General features: G+C 42.6%; 1 protein-coding gene across 7 annotated transcripts in view; it reads right to left on the bottom strand.

Annotated features, from left to right (window-relative positions):
- Positions 1-25242, bottom strand: part of FRMD4A (FERM domain containing 4A) — a 566526-nt gene that overhangs the window by 129573 nt on the left and 411711 nt on the right. For all 7 annotated transcript variants that reach the window (XM_081046121.1, XM_081046123.1, XM_081046122.1 and 4 more), the window contains 2 exons: positions 18449-18543; positions 6746-6838 (listed from right to left, as the gene is read on the bottom strand). In XM_081046121.1, the coding sequence (XP_080902247.1) occupies positions 6746-6838; positions 18449-18543 (188 nt within the window). The remainder of the gene's footprint in view (positions 1-6745; positions 6839-18448; positions 18544-25242) is intronic.

The raw sequence follows: 25242 nt of genomic DNA, 5'->3' as shown, positions 1-25242 counted from the left end.
AACTGAAGAACTCTGCTTGTTCTCTTTCTCAAGTAAACCCATACCTCGTTAACTAACATCCTAACCTGGGAAAGAGCAATTTCTTAAGCCTCAGGCACCCGGACACTGGAATCCAATTCACAACTTCTTGCAGTTTTTACTGGTGACACATTCAAGTCCCAGGCTGCTGTGGCCAAGCCTGAGTCCGGAGTTCGGAGATAACATCGTCTTCAAACAGACCAGACCCCAGGAAGGATGTCAGCCCTCAAACCTGCCTGACCGACTCCCCCTTTCCTGTACGTGTAAGAAGAAGCTAACCTGAAATTAGTGTAGCTGTGCACTCTGAGACTCTGGACTCTGCCCTGGCGACCGCCCCCCGGCCCCCCCTCACCCCCGCCGGTGTTTCTCTCCTTGCTACCCGAGGCAGCCATCATCTTTGGACACTGCCGTGGCATTCTCTCTCTGCTCTAAGTTGCATAAAAACTTCCTTCATAGAGTCTGTGAATGCTTTCACCTTTTGTGAAAGACCAGGGGCTAATTCCACGCCACGACACTCCTGGCCAAGAGTGTTCATTGGGCTCCACGAGCAATGTTGCACCCAACCTGGCCCCCCGGTGACCCCGACCCAAGACTATTTTATCACATCGTCTGAAGTAGGAATACATGCGTGAGATATCGTCATGTATTTATACACATTAAATACTCAAGAGGCCCTGAAGCCTTGAACTTGTGGAGGCCTCAGAATGCAGGGGACTGAACACTGTCCGGCGAGATGACAGCAGCCAGGCTTCCTCACTGGCCCCTTGCTTCTCTTCCCTCTCACACCCACCCCTTGGCACTTGGGGATCCCTGAATATTTACAGCAAGTGTTAATTAAATGGGCCAGTGATTTCATTTTGCAATGAACACAAAAAGGAGTGATCGTAATGAGAACGATAGTTGAGACCGCTGTGAGTATCTGTGGCCAAATCTCTCTGATTAGAATTTCAACTGTACTGAAATCTTAACCGGGACACCCAGTTGAGATCTAGCAGGCTCTCATTTTAGATCCATGCCATCATTGTTCCTGTGAGTGCCAGGAAATAGCACTCGGTGTCTCCACAGACAGGAAAGACACCAACAGTCAGGTCATGAACTTGGTTGTAAAATCCCCTCTCCCGGATTAAAGCTTCCTGGCATCTCCTCTCTCTCTCTCTCTCTCTTTTTTTTCTCCATTGCCCAGCTCAGTGTATTGTTTGTGAAAGTCTAGTTTGAGGAGACAAATCTCATCTCTATTTATTTTCCTACAAACAGTGTATATGACCAGAGTTCCAGGGACATTTGGCTGGAAATGACACAATGGAAGGGACAGTCCAGACATGGAGGAGGCATTCTGAGCACAAACTATGTCTCTAAAAAGTCAGAGAGGCTTCCTTGGGTGGGCTGGCCACTTTTCCTTACATTTTTTCTTTTGACCATTCCCACTTTATTTTTTTTTAATTTCATTTGTATTTATTTATAGTTTTATTTATTTATATTCACCCATCTGTCACTATACCTAGCTATTACAATAGCTACGTGTATTCTCTATGCTTTACTTTACATCCTGTGCCTATATATATTATTTTTAATTATAGGTGACATTCAACATTATTTTGTAGGAGCTCCGTATATATTTTTTCTTGAGCTATTTCTGAAGCCTGCCTGGTGAACACTCTCAGAGGGTCATTGTTCTCTAATTTGGGGAGCTTGCCTCATCGCCCGAACAATAGTCTTTAGTTGAATGGGATCTCGGTTGTACAGTGATCACGGGGCAGCTTGTAAAGTATGTGTGTGAGAGGTGAGGGGGTGGGGGAGATGAACCTGGACAGGCATGCAGAAGTGAGGCCAGACAGCACATGCCGGGTAATTTGCCCTTAGTGTGGTAATGGGCAAACCGGCGAATTATGAGTAGGGGAACAGAAGAGAATTCTAGAAAGAGGCCCAGTGGTAAGTAACATAGGAGAGATTGCAAGGGGCCAAGAGCAGAAAAAGAGATGACTACAGAGATTTCAACCCTAGGAAAGGTTTGTGGAGGCCCTAATTAATTACAGCCAAGGGGGTGTGCATGGAGAGAAAGGGATGGGTCTAAGAGCTACTTAAAATAACAGAAATAACAGGAATTACTGACTTAGGGTAGAGAAGGGAGCAGGTGGGAGAGAGCAGCTGACGTCACGGTTGACGCCCACGTTTCTGGCTTGGGGGGCTGGATGGGTGGTAGTGCTTGTGACAGAGACAGGAGGCGCTTGGGTAGATTGGGGACATGCGTGTGCAGTGGGTCGGTGAGCAGGCCACAAAGCTGAGGCCAATACAATCACGTTTGTGGGTAAGGGAGCAGGAAGTTGGTGGTGCTCACTCATGCAAGCTTTCGTTTTCTTTGCAAAATCATTAAGCACTGTCACTTCTTAGCACAGAGGTGGTGAGCTTCTAGTTTGGAGTCTGCAGCAGGAAGGAACGAAAGCCTTTGTGGGCATGCAGGAACCCTGAGCAGGCACACGGATGGAACCAGCTAGGAAAACTGATGTTTTCTGTGAGATGGGTCACAATCATGCGCCAGCCTGCAGTTGTGTGCTATTTCCCCCTGAGTGCACTCAGCAGCCCAGAAGTAGCAATAAAAGAAATGTGTGATTGGATTGATCCAACCCTGTGTTTTGTGTGTATGTGTGTGTGTATGTGTGTATGTGGTGCATGTGTGTGTGCACATGCACGCACCAAGCAGCAAGGGGAGGTGAGGTCCAGGGTAAGGGAGTGGTTGCCACGGTGCATAGCTGGATTTACACTAAACTGGCAAAGAGATGATGGCAGCCAAGGCTGATGGGACTTTGGAAGTTGGGGAACATGCATATACGTCCTTCCTTCACTTAGTGTGGAGTTTCCAACAGGCTGCCAAGCTTTGTGACTGTGGGTTTCCCTGCAGGGGTGCTGTGCCAATGGCGCCTGAGTTGGCAGTGTCAGGCCTGGGGGTGCTGCTCTCCACACGCTTCACCCAGTGCTGGGTGCAATCTGTGCTTACTACCATGTCTGCAGACGGACGCTGGTTCTGCAGACGCGGCCAAGTGTGGAATATGAGATGAGGCAAGGTCAGGGATCTTGACCTGGGTGCCTCTGACCCTGCCTGCAAAGGGAGCTACATGGCAGTCTCTGATAAGCAATCATAGTGTTTCTTTTCACTTGTGAGAGGCAGGCAGCGTGGTGAATGGGGAAGAGCCTGAGGTCTGGATCTATCTGACAGAGACCATAATTTATTAGTCATGCTGGGGGCAGAATTTACCTGACCTTTGTGGGCCCTCATCTCCTTATTTGTCATTGGGAATACTAATACCTGCTTCAAGGGTTGTTGTGAAGATTAACAATCATCCTGAATAATGGATAGCTCCCTTCTCTCCAACCATTTTCCTTTTGGGGTAATTATTAAGACCCAGAAGCCATGTGATCATTCCTAGTGATTTGACTGATGAGTTGGAGAGAACGGGTCCTTTTTAGGCTAAATCACAGGTCAATGATTTAGTCTTCCGTCCTGCCATTTTGAGAATGTCCTGTAGTGTCACACCAGCCCGAGGCCCTCCAAGGAGAAAATGCTTATTAAAAAGACTTACTCTGGCTTCGAGGCTGACGCAGAATTTTCTGAATTCAAATTCACATTATTTAATATACCGGGGTCTGATTTTTTCCTGTTCGGTTGGATGGAGGCAATAATTCTGCCCTCACTCTCACAGATGTTTTGTTTTTGAATATGCTTTACGGAAAACGAAACTATGTCAAATAACAAATCACGTTGGGCCGGCAGCCCAAGCGTAGATCCTCAGTGACAAAGGGTTAATATTTCCACTCAATGAATTCCTAAAACTTGGCTGAAGGCAGTCGAGGTTTCCCACGGTCTCTTATCAGGTAGTTTTATTCTCCTTTTCCACGAAGGCGAACCGGACACATGTTAAACAGATGTAATATATAGATGTTTATATGAAAGCAGAAAGGCTGTGAGGGGCTGGTGGGTCAGGCTGCTGCCAGGTGTGCATGTGTGATGGAGGCTGGGCTGGGGCTGCTCTTGTTAGAAAGGTTGGCATCATGCAGAGGGAGATGCCCAGCTGGATGGGAGCCCTTGTATGGACTCCAGCATAGGCCAGGAGAAAATGGCTTTGGGCATCCCTAGCAAGGCACTGACTTACAAGGCGGGAATTTTTCTCAGGGTACAAACCGAGGTAAACATGCAGATTTTGCCTCCGAGGGAGAATTTGCTCCCCTCTCGGAGAAAACAAATTCTTGTTTTGTTCCTATGCTGCTCAGCTAGCTGGAAAGTGGAGGATTCAGGGTGATGGGGGTCCTGGAAACCAGAGTCCTCTGTGCCTGGTGCCCAGTTGACACCCACCCTGGAAGGCGGTTGCAATAGTTCAAGTGACATAGGATGAGGAGAGAGCAGGGCAGCGAGAAATCCTAGAAGTAGCAGCTGAGAATTAATACACATAGAATATGAGGAAGAAGGAAGACTTCCAGACTGAAAGCCTAGATGACGGAGGGGATAAGAATGTCACAGGTTTGAGGTTTGGAGAGGTAACGGTGGGTGGGAAAACAATGAATTTAGCTTTGAACCTGCTGAGTTTGAAGTATACAGGTGGCCAAGAGTTAACTAGAAATAGGAACCTGAGACTCTCCAGAAAGTTCTGCATTTGCAATGAGCTGAAGCAGGAGCTTTTTACCCATGGATGTACTCTGCTAGGTGTCTTTCCCTAAACGTGTATTTGGATTTTTTCCTTAGCAGCATTCTGTGAGGTGCCTGCTGTGGCCAACTAGGAAAACGGGAGGCCAATGGCAGAAGCATCACTGGGGTCTCCAGTCACCCCGATCCTGGCTCTGTCTGTTGTCAACACCAGTTCTACAGCTGCAGCTTCCTCTGTGTATCTCGTTTCATGGATAGAAGTCAGCCTGAAACGATCTAGAACCATCTGCATGTTCTCAGCAACAAACACTTCAATAGCGCCCCAAGCTTTCCTCCAAGGCTTGGCTCCCCCAACCCACAAATAACTTGGCTCATCACAGACACCTGGAAAAAAGACCTGACATGCAACCAGCCCAGTGTTTTCTCTTCTTCGTTAAGGTTGTTGAAAAGCCCCAGGAAGGAGGGGACAGCCTAATGTATGGCAAGTGCGCTCAGCCACCTTCCATTACAGGTTACTTTTTGCTTTATAGGGTTACTTTTCCATTTATCTGAGAAAATGCAGATACCATTAAAGAGAACATGACATTGAAATCATGCCCATCCATAATGAAAATGGCTAAGATTAGCTCTGATATGTTCACAGCTGTTAAATCAAAAAGGCATTAAATGCAAGTTTACTCTGCCAGCTGTGGCAAAGAAACACACTCCTACCTGTTAAATGGGGCCCTTAACTCTGATTTTAGGCCCTTCTAATGCCTCCTGTGGTATGAGGATGGCTACGTCTAAAACTGCATTCTTGGCCATGCTCTTCGGGAAGAATGGCACTGTAAATCACTTGGGTCCTGCCCTTGAACTTCCCTTCACATAGTTTAAAAGAGCTGGGTCTATGTATTTGGTGGAAGGGTTAGTGTCCATAGGAAGACTGAGGCACTCAAGCTAAATGCCTCTGCCGTTGTGTTGCAATGAAGGTTCTGGATACAAACAGCCTGTGGCTCCACCGACTGGGGGCTCAGATTCTGGCTTTGCTATGATTTGTACTTTGCCTCGGAACGCATGACATGAACCCGTCTGGCTTCACACAACCTTCTGTAAACAAACGCGATAAGTCCCGTCAACTTCCTAAGATTGTTGCAAAGATTAACTGCGAGAAGCAAATCCAGTTCTTCCCAGTCACAAAATAAAACTTCTCTTAGTAGATTAACGAACAGAAAGTGCCCATTTTTTCTGATATTTTATTATGCCATGTTTTCCCTCACTGGGAAATGCACTGGTCTGTGGTTTACTGCTGGGGTTCAACTATTTTTTCATTTTTAAAAATTAATTAATTAATTAATTATTTTTTATTAGTTTCAGGTGCACAAGACAAAGTAATACTTAGACGTTTATCATTTATATCCCTCGCACTGTGTGAACCCCCTTTCCCCCACCCACTATCCCTCTGACATGGCACACAGCCATTACATTTCCACTGTCTCTATTCCTAATGCTGCACTCCGCTTCTTGTAAGTATATACATAATATATATATATGTACATATATATATACATACATACATGTATATATAAACATAGATATATATCTATATACATTTATATATAGATATATAGGTATATACATAAACTTGTAGTTGACATTCATTATTGTTCAGCTTCAGGTGTACAGTGCAGTGATCAGGCATCTACATCTTCTTGGGGATAAAATAGGCACGTTTCAAGAAGCCAAATGGCACTTGTGACAGAAGGAAAGAATACACAAGCTATTGTTCTGTAGCTTCAAACAACTACAGAGATAATAAGAGATTCAGTTTAGTTTGAGATATATGCCCCTCCCCCACCAAAAGCACAACAAAAGGGGGGGCTCTTATCTTCATTCCTCACAAGCAGCCTATGCAAGTGCACACAAACACGTGTGCACACACACTGATGAGCCCTCTGTCTACAGCTACTGGGCATGCAGCTGTACCGCGACCTCTATTCCTGGTAATAAACCAAGACAAACTTGATTTCCCTTTCCTTTGATCACTCCACCCTCCCAGACCTTCCTGACAAAGAAGAAAAAAAAAGAATCAAAAGGGTGGACACCAGGTGTACATACCTGACACAGAAGTATAAAACCACCGGTCCTGACTTTTTGGGGAAGTCATGTTCCAATACTCTTCGATCTAGTTGAAGCCAGTTTAAGTGTCCCCTGCAGAAAATAGAGAAAAATTGGTCAGGGCTTTGGATTCTGCAGACATTTCTTGTGACGAAGGTACATGTGTAGCAGAAAGGGCTGGATCTCACAGATAAACATGGCCCTTTGCCTCACTATTGAGTTCTCAATATGTGAAGCACCCAGAGGCATGATCTGGGGAACACTGCATGAGGGGGAGATGCTGTGTGCCATGAAGGAGAAGAGTGACACTCAGAAAGTCAGGGGTTAGAGACTTGCTGTCCATTTCCTAAACTGCACAAATTAAAATGTTATCATATTCTCACTCTCTCATTGGGAATTCCCTTCCTACCACACTCTGGCCTGCCCTTTTTTTCCCTGAAGGACTCAAAACATACTTTAAAAACATGTTATGTATCAATCTTCACAACATCTTGCTGGAAGCAGATGGGTTGAAAAGCCAATCACAGACAGCGTCTTTAAAAAATTAAATTTCCATCTACCATATGACCCAGCCATTCTTCTTTTAGGTATTTACCCAAGAGAAATAAAAGCATATGGCCATACAAAGACTTTTACAGACAGATGTTCACACACATTATTTTTCATAGCTCAAAACTTGAAACAACCCAAATGTTTATCAACAAGGGGAATATATAGACAAATTATGATATAATTATATAACGGAATACTATGTAGCAATACAGACAATGAACTACGGATATATACAGCAACATAGATCGATCTCAAAATAATTATGCTGAGCGAAAGACGCCAGACAAGAAAATAGTACAGATTATGTAATTCCAGTTATATAAAACTCTAGAAAGTTTAAACTAATCTACAGTGACAGAAAGCAGATTGGTGGTCGCCTGGGGGGGGGGGTGGATGAGAGGGAGGGGTTAAAAGGGGTATGAAGAAAAATTTAGGAGAGTTATCGGTATGATCATTATCTTCATGGTGGTGATGGTTTCATGCGCATAGACATGTGTCAAAACTTATTAAACTGTACCCTTTAATATTAGTGTAGTTTACTGTATGTCAGTTATACCTAATTAAAGCTATTTTAAACAGTGAACCACACACACACTTGATGATATACAAATGGAGTGACTTGTGTATTTTTTCCTTCCTTCCCCCCCTCCATCTCTTCCTTCCCTAAGTGTCAACTGACCACCTTCTCTGAAAAAAGGGTCTAGAGATGCAGCCGGGAGCAAAAAGGACACAATCCCTTTTCCCTGCAAGCTTATATGCTTGTAAGGAGACAGTTCACCACTATTTCCACAAATAGTTACATAATTACTAACAGTACTAGGATCGTGAGTTATGAGAACATGTAAGGACCTGATCTAGATTGGAGGTCCGAGAAACACTGCCTGGTGTTTGAGTGAGATTTCAAGAATTGCAAGAGCTAACTCAGCAAAGAGGAAGGGGAACTCTCCAACCAGAAGGGCCAGCCTGTGCAAAGGCCCTGAGGTGGAAAGAAACCTAGCACCTTAGTGTCATGTGAGTAGAAAGGGATGAGGCTGGGGGCTAACCATGGCGGCCCTTGGAAGCCACAATGAGAAGGTTGGTCTTTGAAGAGCAAGACTGAGCCACAGAACAAGAATAAGCAGAGGAATCTACCCTCCCCCACCCTTCTCCTTACCCAATCTCAGTCCATCATTCTGGAGGATCAGAGTCCTATAATCACCTTTTCTTAGTAAACTCATGTTGAACAGACACAACTGACTACACAAAATCTCCTCAAGTGCCTGATGCCATGTGACAGCGATATTTACAATGCACATACACATGTGGAAGGCTGGAACCTATTCTGTGGAGAATGAGGAACAAAAGCTGTCTGCAGCACTCTATTACAATCTTTGCTCCTCCAAGCACATGCGTGCCTCTAAAGAATGAAAGGAAACATGGAGAAGGCTTCCATCTCCATTGTAAGACTTCATTCAAGCTACACCGTTTGCACAAAAAACAAAATCTCTTTCAAATAAACTTACACTCGTGGCTTAGGGATGATGTTTAGATCTGATTCTTTTCCCTCCTTCTAAGAATCTCCATCTAGAAATAAATTTTGTCTATAAGCTTTATTTTTCATTTTTGGTTACTCTTCTCTGCACGTAGTAAGGGTAAAAAAATGAGAAAAAAGTGTTCTAAGTAAAATGACTGGGGCAACGTCTTCCAGAAAGGTGGGATAAATTTCATCCAACTAGAACACAGATCTGGAAAGAGAAGTCCTGGGTGCCAACTTTGTCTCTGGTCATACCAGAAATGTCAATCTCTGTATCTTAGCTCATCTTGTTCCCTCTGACTAGAATGCCCTTCCTTTCCTTCATTACCTAGAAGAGTCCAACCCATCCTTCAAGAGCCAGCTCTCCTGTGCCTCCCCCAGAAAACCTTCCCTGATGCACCTTCTCCAAGCCACACACCAGCCTGGGACTGGATTCTCACAGCACCCATCCTGGGTGCAGCTCAGCAGCTACGCTTCCTGCCATCCGCAGAACTGACTTGTGATGCATTCTTTTCCTCCAACAGACTTTTTACATCTGAAAAAATACGGCGAAATCTACCTCATAAGGGAAAAGTATGTATGTTTTTGATCAACTAGACAGTGTTCAGACAAACGTGAGATTTAATTATTGGGGAGTAAGATGTTCTAGCCACTCCTTTCCTGCCTCTGAAAATGTCCTTAATCTTCCAGGATCTTCTCCACGTGCTTAGCCTCCTGCACACATGCCACCTGGAGGCTCTGCACAATGACTTAGATCACGCTGTAGCTCCTTATTTAGAACAACCTCTCCATCCTCTTTAACTAAACGCTAGCCATTGTTCGAGGCTAAGTTCAGTGCAGTCTTTCAGTGAAGCCTTCCTTGATTGTCTAAGTCTGGGCTTTATTTCAAACTTCTCCAGAGTTCCTGGTTTGTGTCACCTGCAAGGCATATATAGCATAGTTGTGTACAATTAGTTTTTTTTTTTTTAAAATATGACCCGTCTCTCGGACTAAGTTGTAACTTTTCAGTGTTTACAAAAATCATCCTAGAACGTAGCACAATGCCTGGCAAACAGTAAGTGCTCCAAGCCCTTGCTCATGGATTCGATGACTACCTCCTGAAGCAATTGATCTGTGCTCAGACTTTGATTAATAATAAGGTGATTGAATGTCCACATGGAGCGGTCAATGCCATGGAAAGAGAAGTTTAAGGTTATTCACAGTTCCCCTAGAAATGAGAGGCACATCATGCCAGGCAGGGCCATAGGAGGAAGCACCAGGGCAGGTAATGAGGCAGAAAAGGAAAGAGGAGGCATAGGCCAGGGCTTTGCATGGGAAAGGCAAGACACAGCAGGGGAAACAGCTTAGGATTGGCTAGTTTGAATAATTCTGGCAGTCTGAGGGCCACAGGGGCTGTCCCCAGCTGTCTCGTACCTGGCCCTGGGCTGATTTAGGGCAGGAGAAATACTGGCTTGGTGAATGAGGGTTAGAGGAAAGGAATGGTTCAGTATGGGCTCTGGACAGCAGGGGGTGGGGTACGTCACACACTTCAGCTCTAAGTTTGGCACTGTAATTAGTGGGTGTCAAATAAAGACAGAATCTCAGAAAACTCGGAAAGCAATCCATCCAACGACCACATGGATTTCAACTTTAATCTTTTGCCTTAGAATAATTCTTGATAAATGGTCTGGTGGGAATAACCTTTCCATGATCTTCACAAGATAAATCCTCACCCCACCACAGTGGCACACGACAGAGAACACAGACTTCTGGGATTCAGCGGGTTCTCTAGGGGTACAATTCGCTTGGTGAAGAACCTCAAAGTGGGGAGGTTTTACATGAAGAGACACTGACATACGTGTCACTTGGCTAGCACTCTGCTGGGTTTCCTCACAACCCATTCTTCTTCATCCGAGTCAATAGAGGACAAGCACAAGGGTGCATTTCCTCTCCAGATAATTTCACTCCCCACGTTAAGCTTTTATAAAGAATGACATTTTAGCAATGAATTTGTTTAACTGGAAATTCCTTTGTTCCCAGCCATATATTGGTTTAGCATTTATCAAGCTATGAAATGACCACCAAGTAAGAAAATGGTCAGGAAGCAGAGAGAACAATGAGGCCAGAATCACCCCAAGTTGAACAGTCTCTGAAGAAAAATGAATTTCCTCTCTCCATTTCCCCTACTTGAACTCCTCGACCCCAGTTCTGTGAGGGTTGGCATGACACACACACTTGCAGGGTTCTAATATCCATGGAGAGGTGGGCTTCCCCACACCTCGAGTCCTGGGACGGTCAGGGGGAAGGAGGTCAGCGCCCTCCATTTTAGGTGCCTATAAAAATCTCTCCAGTGAAGGCTGCTTACAAAGGAAAGACTGAAGGGGCAAGTGACTCCTCCAAGGTCTCTCATGATAACTGCCCAATAACTGGGCAAAAGCTAAGAGATGGCTTAAAAAGTAAACTGGAAACACTAGCTCTGAAGCTACTACTCCTGGCTGCAATCGGACTTTCTACTCATTGTATTGGGTTCAAAGTCACAGTTCCTGTATCTGGCGGTATCAAGGACTCCTCACTGTCCAGGACTTTTTCTTTCCTACAGGACACCTCACAGTCCTGACATTAAGTCCCTTCCTCAAGTCTTTTTTTTCAAAAAATTAAGTCAGGGTGGATCGGGGAGCTGAGAGGTAAAAGAAGCATAGAAGCATTTTCTCAATACAGGTTAACTGAGAGATGACTGATAGTTTGGTTTCCATTATTCTCATTGATTTTTCATTTGAGAATGCACATCAATGCATCTGCTAATAACAAAGGGGAAAAATAAAAAAATGCCCCAGCAGACCCTCAGTATTTTTTATTGTTTGACTGATAACTATCTTTAAAGCTGAGTGAGATAACACTCATTTGGTTTATGGTGGCAATAGGTCAAACTGTTGGGTCAGTAATAAATATGCAATTGCTTCCGGGCAACAGAAATTGGATGCATTTATTTAACAGATTGCTTTTAGCCTGTGCATGTAACACAAATAGATTTCTGGTCCAAGTGTTGGCACCTTCAATAGAGATGGCCCTAAGGAAAGCTTTGTTTATACAGAGTTATTGGAGGGTGGAGGTGTGTGATAAGACTGTTCTGAACGGATCATTTTCGGACCCCAAGGGAGAATGCCACACTGCGCCTTTCAGAGGTTTTTATTGTAGATAGCTGCATTCATATAGAATAAGTATCTATAGAAAGCCTAAGGAAGAGTATAAAATTTTACAGACGTCCCTGGGTAGAGGGGCTGCATGGGGAGCGCCTCAAATGGCACAATGTTTAGCTTTTAGTGTCCTTATTCAAAAGTACACGCGCTTATCAAGGACAGCTCAGGGGTACTGATTTCGCTAGAAACCCTCAACTAATGGTCTGGTGGTCAAGTGCATGCGTGTGTGTGTGTGCGTGTGTGTGTGTGTGTGTGTGTGTGTGTGTGTGTGTGAGAGAGAGAGAGAGAGAGAGAGAGAGAGAGAAAAGAGATAGAACGTACCTATGTACCTACACCAGAGAGTGACACACACAAAAATTAAGATAAAGTGTGAGACCAGATAACTATGATAAATTATGGGATATTTGGTTCAATTGAATTATGGCTTTAACTTTTTATTTGTGGAACTGTGTGCTCTGCACTACACTCTCCTAAAGCCGTTCCAAATTTTCTTTTATAGCCCCTCCTACACTATATCTTATTTACCTCCTAAGCTAAAAACAAGCTGTACAAAGGGTCAAAGTGTAGTTATTTCTGTATTTCCGGTGCTTAACAGTGGATGCAAAATAAACATTTGTTAAGGAATGAATACGTTGGCTTTAAATATGCCACAAAGATCAGTATTTTTGTCCGTTCGGTGACAGCCACCCATCCATGTGGAGACACTGCTCCTGCCCGAAGTAAACAATCTCCAGATTCAGTTGAGAATTCACTGTGCTCCCCTAGTGTGGTGTCTGAACTCCACCGTATCACTTGCATTGAGAAGGAAAAAGTCAGGAGAAAACTAGATCCCTGAGGGGTCCTCAGAGTGCCCCATTCTTTTTAATTTATCCTCGCTGCACACAGAAATAGCTGTGCTAAAGCCCTTTCCTGGTCACTAAATAAAAGGGACAGCTGTTTGCCCTAACATCTGCCAGTCTCCAACGTGGTAATGTATGCTGAATGCCATGTTCCCAGAAGCAGCTATTACAACCCAGACCCAGAGACTGTAGCTACTGATTTTCAACTCATTCTCATGGTTCAGGGCTTTTAATGAATGGAAATCCCAAACCTATTTCTAAATACTAAATTGCTTTCCCAGAGCTGCGTGTTGTTGTCTCTTTTGCAATTGGAAAACAGCTTTTCGACTTTGTTTATTTTAAAATTGGAGGTAGCTTGAAACCGGGAGTGCTGTTCACATGGCTCGGTCAATGCCAGTTTTGGTTCTAGTCAAGGTATGCAAGGACTCAGGGCACTGCAGAGCAAGGAAGCTCCCTGTTGTCCCAGCATTGGCTCTGTAGACCCAATCAGTTAAGGGCACACTGGACTTGAACCATCCCGATAAATCACTCTCCGCAAAAAGTACCAATCGATGATACAATTGAAACAGCATGTTGTTTAAAAAACAACCAAAACAAAACACAGTTAATGGTGTGGGTTTTTTAATTAAATTAGTTTCAGGTGTACAAAGCAACATGATGGTTAGACATTTACACCCCTCACAAAGTGATAATCCCCCTCCCCCAAGCTACTACCCCTCTGACATCTTACATAACTGTTACAGTACTACTGACTATCTTCCTTATGCTATACTCCACCTCCCGTGAATATATATAATATGTATATATTATATATATGTATTAGGTTGGTGCAAAAGTAATTACGGTTTTTGCAATTTTTTTATTTAACCTTTTAAACTGCAATTGCTTTTGCACCAACCATATATAGATATATAATACTGTATGTCAACTATAAATATATATATATATTATACATACATACATATATATGTATGTGTGTGTGTTGCAGGTGTACAGCACAGTGGTCATGCATTCAATTCAGTCTTAAACAAGGATTCTGACTTCAGGGTGTCTGTGAACCCTGTCAAATTTAAGAGTAAATTATTTTGTGTGTAAACTTTTGAGGAGGCAAGGTAATGTACCTTCTTCACAAATTTCAAAGGGTTCTGTGATGAAATAAGAGATTAAGAACAACTCGGTGAAGATACATTCTAACTGTACCTGGCTTTTCAAACGTGCAATGATAGCTAACCAACTTTCTGAATACTTTCTCCCTCAACTGTCTGAATACTTCTTAAAGGTTTTCATTAAACGGATACTCATTTACAGCATTAGACATACAATTCTTAAAATTTAGTATAGGAAATTCAAATTCCATTTAAACAAATTGTGCTAATTATTACTTCCACTTGAGGTGTGTTTGACTGTTTCTGCTAAATAGTTTAAAAGTTTAGTTACAGCTTTTGATGATGGAACCCTCTGTCAAGAACTTTTTAAAAATTTTGAAAATTAAAAACTTGGGTGCGTGTGTATGTCCACACTTACTGAACTGTACACATTAAATATGTGCAATTCTTGTGTACCAATTACATCTCAGTGAAACTGTTTCCTTTTTTAAAAAAAGAAATCCAAATACAGGAAGCAAAAATTATGACTGAGAATGGATCAGATAATTAAAAATAGGGCTTCATTGATTTAAATCACACAATGTGATATGTAGATGACATATTACAGAATTGTACACTTGAAACCTATGTAATTGTACTAACCATTGTCACCCAATAAATTTTAATAAAAAATATAAATTATATAATCAGAACTATGGGCTCTGAAATAAAAACCCAAGAACTTGGATGTTAAAAGAGCAATGGAAATATTTGAAAAATAAAATGTAATAATAACTTTCCTTACATGATGGACACCCATGCTTTATCAATGAAAATCTCAGCTACACTATTTGGACTGATGGAAACACTAAAGCTAAACTTCTAGACTGGTTTCATACTGTCAGGTTTCCAGAGTCTTTCTGGAATGGAGAGTCTGTGACTTTGCAGGCCCCTAGCACATGTCATGACTGGCCCCAAATATTCAGAGTTTGAGTGAAAATCAGCTTCTCTTCTTGGATCTGGAGGGAGGAAGCAGAGGAAATTTACTCTAATGTTCCCCTCTCTCTTGAACAAGGGTTTCCGTACTTGGGTGCATGTTAGAAAAATGTCGATGCTTAGGCCACTCCCAGCCAATTAAATCACAATTCTGGGAGCAGGTCCCAGGCACTGAATTTTATTATGTCCTCGGTGACTCCAAGGTGCAGCCAAGGTTGAGAACCACAACTCTAGCAAAACATAAATAATTATTTTAGAATCAAAATTAATACTAGGTTCTTCCTTTGCTTCGGAATGCTTTAAAGACTGCCAAAGTGTCCCTGTTTGCGCATCTCACCACAATTCAGATCATTCACAGACAATCATCAGATAACCATCTGTATCTTTTTATTAGGGCAGATTTATTAAAATAAAAGGGGCTGCGTGCTATTCAATCCTGGAACAGAAAAAGACATTCCTGGGAAAACTGGTGACGTTGGAATAAAGTCAATAGTTTAGTACCAATAATATGCTAATATAATACAGTACCAATGTTAATTAACATAGGTTGTAAGATGTCAACATTTGGGGAAGCTGGGTGAAGAGTACTTGGAAACTCTGTACTAGCTTTGCAACCCTTTTGTAAGTCTAATGATTTCCAAATAAAAGTTTAAAATTTAAATATAAAAAAGAAAAGGCAGAGCTATTACTGATGTCGTAAAATTGTGAATAAGTTAAGAATATTAAATATCCTTGGGCATAAAGTTTTGCGCTGTAGACTTTATTAATGAACACAACTTATGGGGCGAGAGAAGCTCAGAGAAACTTCTAATTTCCTGGCTACTGTCGGCTCCGTATCTCTTTTCTCCAGGCCCACCCAGATCCTACAAAATGTCATTAACGGTAGTTACTATTGAAAGACTCACTGACAATACGAAATGACCTCTTAATAAAAGTCATATATGCTGCTATTAGGAATCATGACGCTGCTGGTAATATCTTACACTTATACAGTATTTTATAGTTTATAATACTTTCCAAGTGTCAGCCTTGTTGGATTTTCATGAGGAAATAGGGAATACATAGGGTATACCATGGGCTAGAATAAAGGATGAAACTTCTGCATTTTATAATAAACTATGCAGTGTAGCACCTGCAGAAGTCATATGCATAATTTGAAAACAAGGATATTAAAACATCTTCTGTTCATGTTTAGGGGCACATACTGTAGCATATAAGACTAGTGCTTACTGACGTATGATCACCAGCCTAGACTAACTCATACCCATAGGCACTACTTTTTGGTGGCAGCTTCTATTCTTCCCTTTTTTAATCAGGAAAAGGAGAAAGGTTCAGATGACCAAAGAGGCCACCAGCCAATGTCCGTTGGCCGCAGGTGTTGTCAGGCAGGCCATGACTCTGCCCTGAGTCATGGCCACCCCCTTTGTTTCTGTCTCCTGTCCTAGTCCTTTGGGGGCCCTTGTTCTTAATTTCCTGGGGGCCCTTGACACTCGCTGTTTCCCCCTCATGAGTCAGGGCCACCTGTCAGTTCTTTTACAGGAACTGTCTGCCAGCTGCATCTCTTTTTCATGCCTACAGTCACTGGAGAAGCCCTCCCACCGACACTCAGGTGGGGATGGTGGTGGCCACACGTTCTCTGGACCGTGCCAGGAAATGGCTCACATCCTCTTCATAACCGCACCCTCACCCCCCACCACAGAGCCCTTCACGTTTCCAATTCCACTCTAGGGTGTGGGCTGTGTTCCTCCAGTCTGGTGTCACACACATATGCACACACACGCTTTCCTGGCCAGCCCAAGAACCAGGTGCCAGCGACGGGACGAGGCGATTGGGCAGTCTGCACATCCCCACTCGCCTTTCTGGGATGTGTGGTTTCTACTCTCATCTCTCCCAGGAGGAGAGTGACTTTCTACCTTACAGCCGACTTCTTCTGGCTGTTGCTGTTAGGGCTGTAATTTGAAACACTCAGGATTTCTTCCTTGTTGGCCTGGGACAACATACTCACTCTTTGATTCTTGTTTATTCAAAAGGGAAGTCCAACTGGGACTCATCTAGAGGTCACTCGATCTTTGAGAAGAGTAATCATACTTGGGAAATGTGAACAATGGGATATGATTAATTGAAACTCCTGGTTTCCTTTTAATTAGTGACAAATGTATGAACAGTAATGTAGGGGGTTTACCATGATTCTCAGGAGAAAGAGTAGAAACACCTGTACCTGTGAAAGTAGCTGGTCTCAATATATATTTGTCTTAAAGCCTTTTTTATTTCCATTACTCCGCCGGCACCTTCCCACCGCCGCGCTCCAGTCACACCCCTCCTTGCGTGGCCCCAACCATAGGCACAGCAATCCCTCTAGACCGGGGCCACCCCTCCTCCCTTCCTCCTGGCTCGGTTACCCACAGGCTCAGGGACAGGGGCTGACATGGTGCCTCCAGGGTTTCTGCTCCTGCCACCTATCCCCTGACCACCCCACCACTTGAACTGTTGCTAATTTACAGGGCAATGGTATGTTCTAGGTTGGCCAGGACAGTCCCAATTTACACCCCTTTTTATTCCCAGGGTTGCAATTTGGATACGTGCTAATGGCCACTGTCCATTTGCAGCTCCCCAGGCTAAGTGTATCCACATGCAGACGCATCTGATCACCTCTCCTACTCCCCAGTGTGGCTGTCTCCTATCCTTGCTTCTGAGCCCACCCTGCCTTGATGGCACCATCTGGTTGATGGGGAATGGCCTCCCCTGTACTGTCCAGCCACTGACTCAAACCTGATTTATTACTATTTTAGGAAATCATCTTTATAATTCTGAAGATTTGGAGGGGTGTGTGTGTGTGTGTGTGTGTGTGTGTGTGTGTGTGTCTGTATACACACAAAGAGGAAAAAATATTATGAAACATTTGCTTAGAACAGCTTTTCTAGCAATCTGCGCAGGTTTCCATCATGCTCTTGCTAACAGTATATTAAGAAGGAAATTGAAATTTTTGTAAAGCTATTCCTTATTTATATTACAAAATGCAACTCTATAGAGCCAAACTGAAAAACCACTGAAAGCAAATGTACTTTACTTTTCATCAGCTGAGTGACCTGAATTTTTTATTTTTATACTCTATTTCAGCTTAGACAGTGAAACTGTACAGATACTTTTCATTTTGAATTTATTATCGAATTCACTTCCTGTTATTGTTATTCTAACACTGGGGAGAAAAGTTTAATTTCCAGAAGTTTTCATTTAACTTTAATAGAAAACAAACCCATGCAAATCTATCTAGTTAAAAAAAAACAAACATTTTGGTTCTGAACACAAACCTGCTTGATTATAAAAACTAGTTTACCTAATAATTTCATAATATGAGCATCACCCTGATTGCACCCTTTGGCCGTTCCAGGCATGATCAAAGGCCTTTGAAATTTGGATGATGAACTTGAACTGACCCTATCCCACAGGACCCAAGTGGCCTGTAGCTGATTTCCCTGCTGACAGCTGGGACAGTGCAATTTCCAATTTCCCTTCAGATTCTGAGGGCTCGTGGGGGCACTTACGTCTCATCTGTGAAGGCTATTCCGAAATATTCCTTTTCCTTCAGATTGAAGTGAGATGCCACGAGGTCAAGCAGCTCCTTGGCCAAAAGCTTGGGCTGGAGATGGAACAGAATGAAAAAGGGATAAGTGGTGGGAGATTACACTTCCTAAAAGATGCAGCTTCAGGTTTACATAATTTTTTTCAATGGCAATGTCTCAAAGCTCAAGTACATGAATTAAACCCAAAGGAGTAGACAATGAGGACGTCACTGAGCAAACAGCCAAGTACAAGGCCATCCACAGATGGAGAACTACTGCCTTGTTTCCTAGTAGTTTGTTCTACCAACACATGGTACTCGCTCACAGACAGGGCTCAGGAACCCATGGGTTCTCCTTCCCTACACAGGAGAACATTCTACACGGAACTGACGGGAAGATGCCTTATTTAAAAATATATTACACATTCATATATAATAAATATACACAGTATATATTATAACATGTAATAACATATAACACATATAACATAAATATTATACATATATATTTAATAATACCAGGAGTGCCAAAAAATGTATACATATGACTTGTATTTCTCTTTTGTTATCGGTATATATTGAGTATTACAATTTTAATACAATCGTTTCTTGTCTTAAAATATGTACACATTTTTTTGGCACCCTCTGTATGTTATAATATATATTTTATCACTATATTAATATTAACATTATAATTAATATATTATGTAGTTTATGTTACATATTTAATTTACACATATATTTATACATAAATATATAATTTTATATATTACAAATATATTATAGAACATGTAATAAAAATATATTTATTTAAAAATATATTAACATAGTTTATCATAGATGTTATAATATATCATAATTAATCTACTATATATTATATATTATATATATTTAACATACACTTATATAGTATTTGCTATGTGACAGGCCCTGTTCTAAGCACTTTACAAATACCAGCCTCTTGAATCCTCATTGCAGCCCTATGAGGTGGTGCTGTATCAACCCTGTCGTATGGGGAGGAAATAGGCATCCAGACTAAATATCTTTAAGTGTTGGGTCTGGGGTTTGAATTCTGGCTCCAGACACTCTGCCCTTGACTACTCTATATGCTCCCACAATTTAAAACCCAAATAATAAAAGTACCTTTCTGCATGAAACATTAGAAATTAAAGGCCTTGGGAACAGTATTGAAGAATAAACTGGAAATCCACCTTTCATCTACCTTTCCAGAGGAGACCAGGCTTTACCTAAGAATGTTTTTATTATAAACTCCTTCCTAAACAGCTCTGCCAATATGTATACGTCATTCACTTGGGTCCATCACTGTTGAGATGACTACAAACAACCAGGCTCTGAGGTGGGGGGGCATGGGTAGAGGGAAAAGCTGGAGACTTGGGCTAACAGGGAACTAGCTCCCAGATCAGTCATATGCAAATGCATTGCCTTCATTTTAAGACAACTGCTCCGCTCCCAGCACACTCACTGGACGTCTCCAAGCTCAGAGCAAAACCAGATTCCAGAAGAGAAAATGTGTTTGTGTGTATATGTACATGTGTGCATATTAATGCACCTTAATAAACCCTTCCTGAGTATACCTCCTATTCTGGTGGCTACTCAGTTGCATTTCTCTACTAGGAGAGTGGATAAGACATGTAAATAATGACTTATATGACAATTTTAGAACTACCATATGACCCAGCATTTCCACTTCTGGGTGTATATCCGAAGGAAATGAAAACACCAACTGAAAAAGATTTGTGCCCCCGTGTTCAATGAGGCATTATTGACAATAGCCAAGAAAGGAAACCACCTAAGTGTCCATCAGTGGATGAATGGATAAAGAAGATGTGGTATATATACAACAGAATACTATTCAGTAAGAAAAAAAGAAGGAAGTTCTGCCATTTGTGATAACATGGATGGACCTGAAGGCATTACTCTGAGATAAGTCAGACAGAGAAAGACAAATACTATATGATCTCACTTACATGTGGAATCTTAAAAAAAACTAAAAAAAAACACAAAACTCAAAAGATACTGAGAACTGAATGGTGGTTACCAAGGGTGTGTGTGTATGTGTGTGTGTGGGGGGGGTAGGATTGAAATGGGTGAAGGTGGTTTAAAATAAAAAAGAAGAAGAAAGAGAGTTACATGACAGTTTTGTTTCTCATTTCACTTTTTGAGTGATGCTAAGGACTGAATTGTGTCCTCACCCACCAAATTCATATGTTGACGTCCTAACCCCCAATGTGATGATATTTGGAGACGGAGCCAATGGGAGATGATTAGGTTTAGATGAGGTCCTGAGGGTGGGCCCCCATGATGGGAGTAGAGTCCTTAGAAGAAGAGACACCAGAGAGCTTGCTTATCCTTTCTCTCCACCGTGAGAGGAAACGGTGAGAAGGCTGCCATCTGTACACCAAGAAGAGAGCCCTTACAAGAACTCGACCAGGTTGCCACCCTGATGTTAGACTTTGGGCCTCCAGAATGGTGTGAAAATAAATTTCTGTTGTACAAACCCCCCAATATTTTGTTGTAGCAGCCTTTGCTAAGAACAGTGCACTTCTTTTAATTCAAAAGGCATTTACTGAATGTCTAATATGTGCAGGGCACTAGCCAACACTGCAGGAGATACAAAATGAGTGGCACACAGCACTTGCCAGCAAGGATTTAGACTATCATCAGGGACACACAGCAGGAGCTACTGATCCTTTTAAAATGCCAAAGCAGATGCCTCACTCCTGGGCTCACAGGAGGGCAGCCTCTGGGCCTCAATGACCACCAATTTACCAGTGAAAACAGCTAGAAAGGACAGGAGTGGGTTTTCAGTGAGGTCAGCTTCCTCTCTCCAGAAGCCATAAATCGACAGGAGAATCCATCTTGATAAATCAAAGCCACCTAATGTTCTGTACTTTTATTCACACTAAAATTTGAAAAAGTGAAAAAGCAACCTCTGTAACCCACAAGGAATTCAAGACTTTATAGAAGCCTCTCCTTCATAAATAGTAGACATCTAGCAGAAGGAATGCAGTGGAGTACGTGTGGCCCATCTCAGATCGTCACTGATAAATTACAAAGTACAATCTAAGTAGCCGGGGAAGGTTCTTGAGGCTCCTAGCTGTGTCTGCTATGGGCTGGTACAAGCTCTGTTGTCAGCCACCACCCCAGAAGCACTTAAAGTAGAGTTGTGACTGAATGTAAGGCAGCATGGCTGAGTTTTAAACTGCAACGTCGTATAATCTATCTGTCCACATGACTGCCATCCCTTTCAAAGTAGTCTGGGTATTTCTACAATGTCTACTGTTTCTTAAAATATTTTTGACAATCTTTTGGGTTTCCCTTTGAAGCTTGTGTCCTATTTGTAAGAGCATGCTCGCGGGTGACGAATCTTCTTGCACTCATAACGTACTTGATTTGTGACTATAAAGTAATTATTGTGGGTTCTTGGGGGTTATGGTGAGGCTTCCAGCCCAGAGTTGGAAACGATAGAAGTTAAGTTTCCTTCTCCTTGAGAGTTAAACTGGAAAGTCATCATCTCAGTGGAACTGATCAGAGATATATAAATTTACCCAGGAAGGAAAAGAATTATAATTGTGCGCTGCTTCATGATGGGGACACATTCTGAGAAACATAGTTAGGCGATTTTGTTGTTGTGTGAACATTATCAGGTGCACTTACACACACCTGGATGGTCTAGCCCACCACACACCCAGGTTCTACGGTACGGCCTGTTGCTCCTAGATTACACGCCTGTCCGGCATGTAACTGTACAAAGCAACATGAGATTAAATCAAGCATAAGAAAAAAATCATGTAATTGAGATTCAGTAAACACAAGCTGTATGAGGCTTCTGCTGGCATAACACGGCATACACACTGTTTTACAGAAAACTTTTAAAAAATACAAGTAGAAAGCATATACTCTAAAATGATAAAATGTATAGTAATGACATAAACTAATAACATAGTCATTTTTTCTCATTATGAAGTATTAGGTACTGTACATAATTGCACGTGCTACACTTTTATACGACGTGTAATGGCAGAACAGTAGGTTTGCTGACACCTGCATCACCAAAAACACGTGAGTGGTTCGTTACACTGAGGTACTACCACAGCTACGATGTTACGAGGCGATAGGAATGTTTCAGCTCCATTATAATCTTATGAGACCACCATTCTACATTTGGTCCATCATTGACAAAATGTCATTATGTGGAGCATGACTGTACTCTCAGGGCTAGACTAGTTCATAACATGATTAAATAATCATTCCAAAGGGTCGGGCTGAGTGGAAGGTGTGAGTGGTAGAAATGGGGCTACTCCAGCTGGTCATATTAAACATTCAGATTACCTATTTAACTTTCCTTCTATGAATATTCAGCCTTCCAAGAAACGTAGTGTGGCTCTGCTGTGAGACACGGTGCTGAGAATCGTGTAGGATTGCATTACCACCTAAAATAAAACAATAGCATTCCTTTGCCAGTGAAGATTCTGGCTGGGAGATGTCAGGCAGGCTGTGTCACAGCAAAGGCCGCGTTCCAAAGGAAGTCAAGCTGTCCTCGAAGGTCCCCTGTTTACTCCTTTGCCATTCTGCCTCTGCTGCCTCTACTTCCTGGGTGAGAGGCCAAGGATCATGGCCCAGCGGGGCTGGTCCGGTGAGGGTTATACGCTCACTTGAATCCAGTACACTGACATTTTAGACATTGGTACTCATTTATACATCAGTACTTTGAACTTGGTTAATGTGAGTCTTCCCATGAGGATGAAAAATCAGGTTTCTGAGCCTATAGAGCTAAAGATCTGACTCAGCACACTGAGGAATTCACCGGAGGAATGGATACCACCTACGATCCTCGTGGAGACTGCCTTTTGGCTTCTTCATGGTGATGTGTTCCTATAATTTAGCCTGTTGCCACAACCCTTTTGATATTGAAATTTTTACAGTGAGAAAATGAATTTTCTTGGTGACTCCTAAATGGAAGGCAATGAAAAGGCTCTGAGCGACAGCAGCACCACGGCAATAAACGTTATCTCAAACTCACCCTTTACAACGACCGTAACCATCTGGATGCCTAGCTTTGGTTAAAAATTTTAAAAAGTCCCATCACTTCATGAAACAGTTACTACAGATTATAACACACCCCCTCAGTGAAGAAAAGCCTGCATTTATTACCCACGATTTACAAATGAGGAAATAAAGGCCTTACATGGGGTTGATACCACATCCCAGAAGTAGTTGAGGTTATCACTCCTGAAATCCCTTTAAAAGCCATACCCTACCTAAATCTCGAATCATTACATTGTTCACCTGAAACTAAATCACATTACATGTCAAGTATACCTCCATAATAATAATAAAAGCCACACTCTTTCTTCCCCTGTCATGGTGGCTATTCCATCTGTGAGAGGGAGCATTCCCACCAGCTAGATGGATGTGTGGTGTGAGAAATGCACCTCACTGTGAAGCCACCAAGATGTCTGGAGATGTCTGTCATCACAGCATAACGTAGTCTCTCCTGACAGATCAAGCACCGAACCTTTACTTCTCTGTACAGTTGGTTTAAAAGCGCTTAAGGCATCAGCCCTGTGATTTCCTGATCTTGCAAACTCAGACAGTGTCCTACCTTGAAGCGATGGTGATTAATGGACTACATTGCTCCGAACTTTTCTTAAACTCATTTAGAGAAAGTTGCTGGGTAAGCAGAAAGCTTTATGCTCTTGTGTACTTTGGAGGGATGTTTACAGAATCCTGCTGATTATAATTTGCCAATTACTTGTGCTATAAACATCTCTGGAGTGTGCAGGGATCAGGCTGGGAGCCAGGCCAGAAAGGCTGTAGCCCCGTCAAGTTCTACAGGACAAACTCTGCAGGGGCCTCAGTGTGGACCTGGGCAAGGCAAGCCCTGTGCATCTTGGGTTAGGCAGCCGGCTCTGGGTCATGTGACTTCCTGGCCCTATGAGGTCATGACATTTAAGACTGACTTTCTCTCCCCTGTAATTAACTTTGTTCACGCAATCGCTTCTCTCATCTCGTTTTCTTTCTCCATCTCAGATCCTTTTCCCATTTATCTCTCTAAGCGTTTATTCCTCCTGATCTCTGACAAATAGACTCTCTTTATAAATGTCCCACTCAAAATGCACTGCTCGGTGAAGCTGTTCAGCATGCTAGCTGGGCGTCATTTCCAACACTAATGCGAGCCGGGAAACCTGGGCTTCGGTCACACTCAGCAGGGAGGAGGGCAGAATAACAACTTGTCATCACCGCTCCAACTCTACCACCCAGATCTGAGTTCCCAAGGGTCCTGGACTGTCCCAGTGGGCAACCACGCACACATCAGCACACAGAGGGCTCCGGACGGGCCTGCGTACTCTCATGAGGAGCTCTCATCTGTAAAATGATGAACTCGCTTCCTGCCCTACAATATTATTCTTTGTATTAAATGTAGCTTCTTCCTTCCCTAAAACCTGCCCTGCCTGCTCAAGGGTACGTTAGCCCATGTGAAAACACAACCATGCTGGATTCTGCCTTGATCTCTTAAATCTAGTCACCATCTTTATTATATGTCCTCAGGCAAGTCACTTAAACCTCTCCGTGCCCCAGGTTCAGCAGCTGCAAAATCAGGGTGATGACTATATGCTCATCACAGGGCTGCTTGGAGGATTAAATGAATTAATATTGATCTGCAGAAGACGCTTAGGGCAGTGCCAGGCAAAAAGGGAATGTTCTATGAGTTCATTATTATTTCAGACCCTCATTACCTCACTTAGGAATTAT

The sequence above is a fragment of the Rhinolophus hipposideros genome (genome assembly GCF_964194185.1).
Source record: "Rhinolophus hipposideros genome assembly, chromosome: 1".
In the NCBI taxonomy this organism is placed as follows: domain Eukaryota; kingdom Metazoa; phylum Chordata; class Mammalia; order Chiroptera; family Rhinolophidae; genus Rhinolophus; species Rhinolophus hipposideros.
This window is presented reverse-complemented; position numbering and strand designations above follow the sequence as displayed.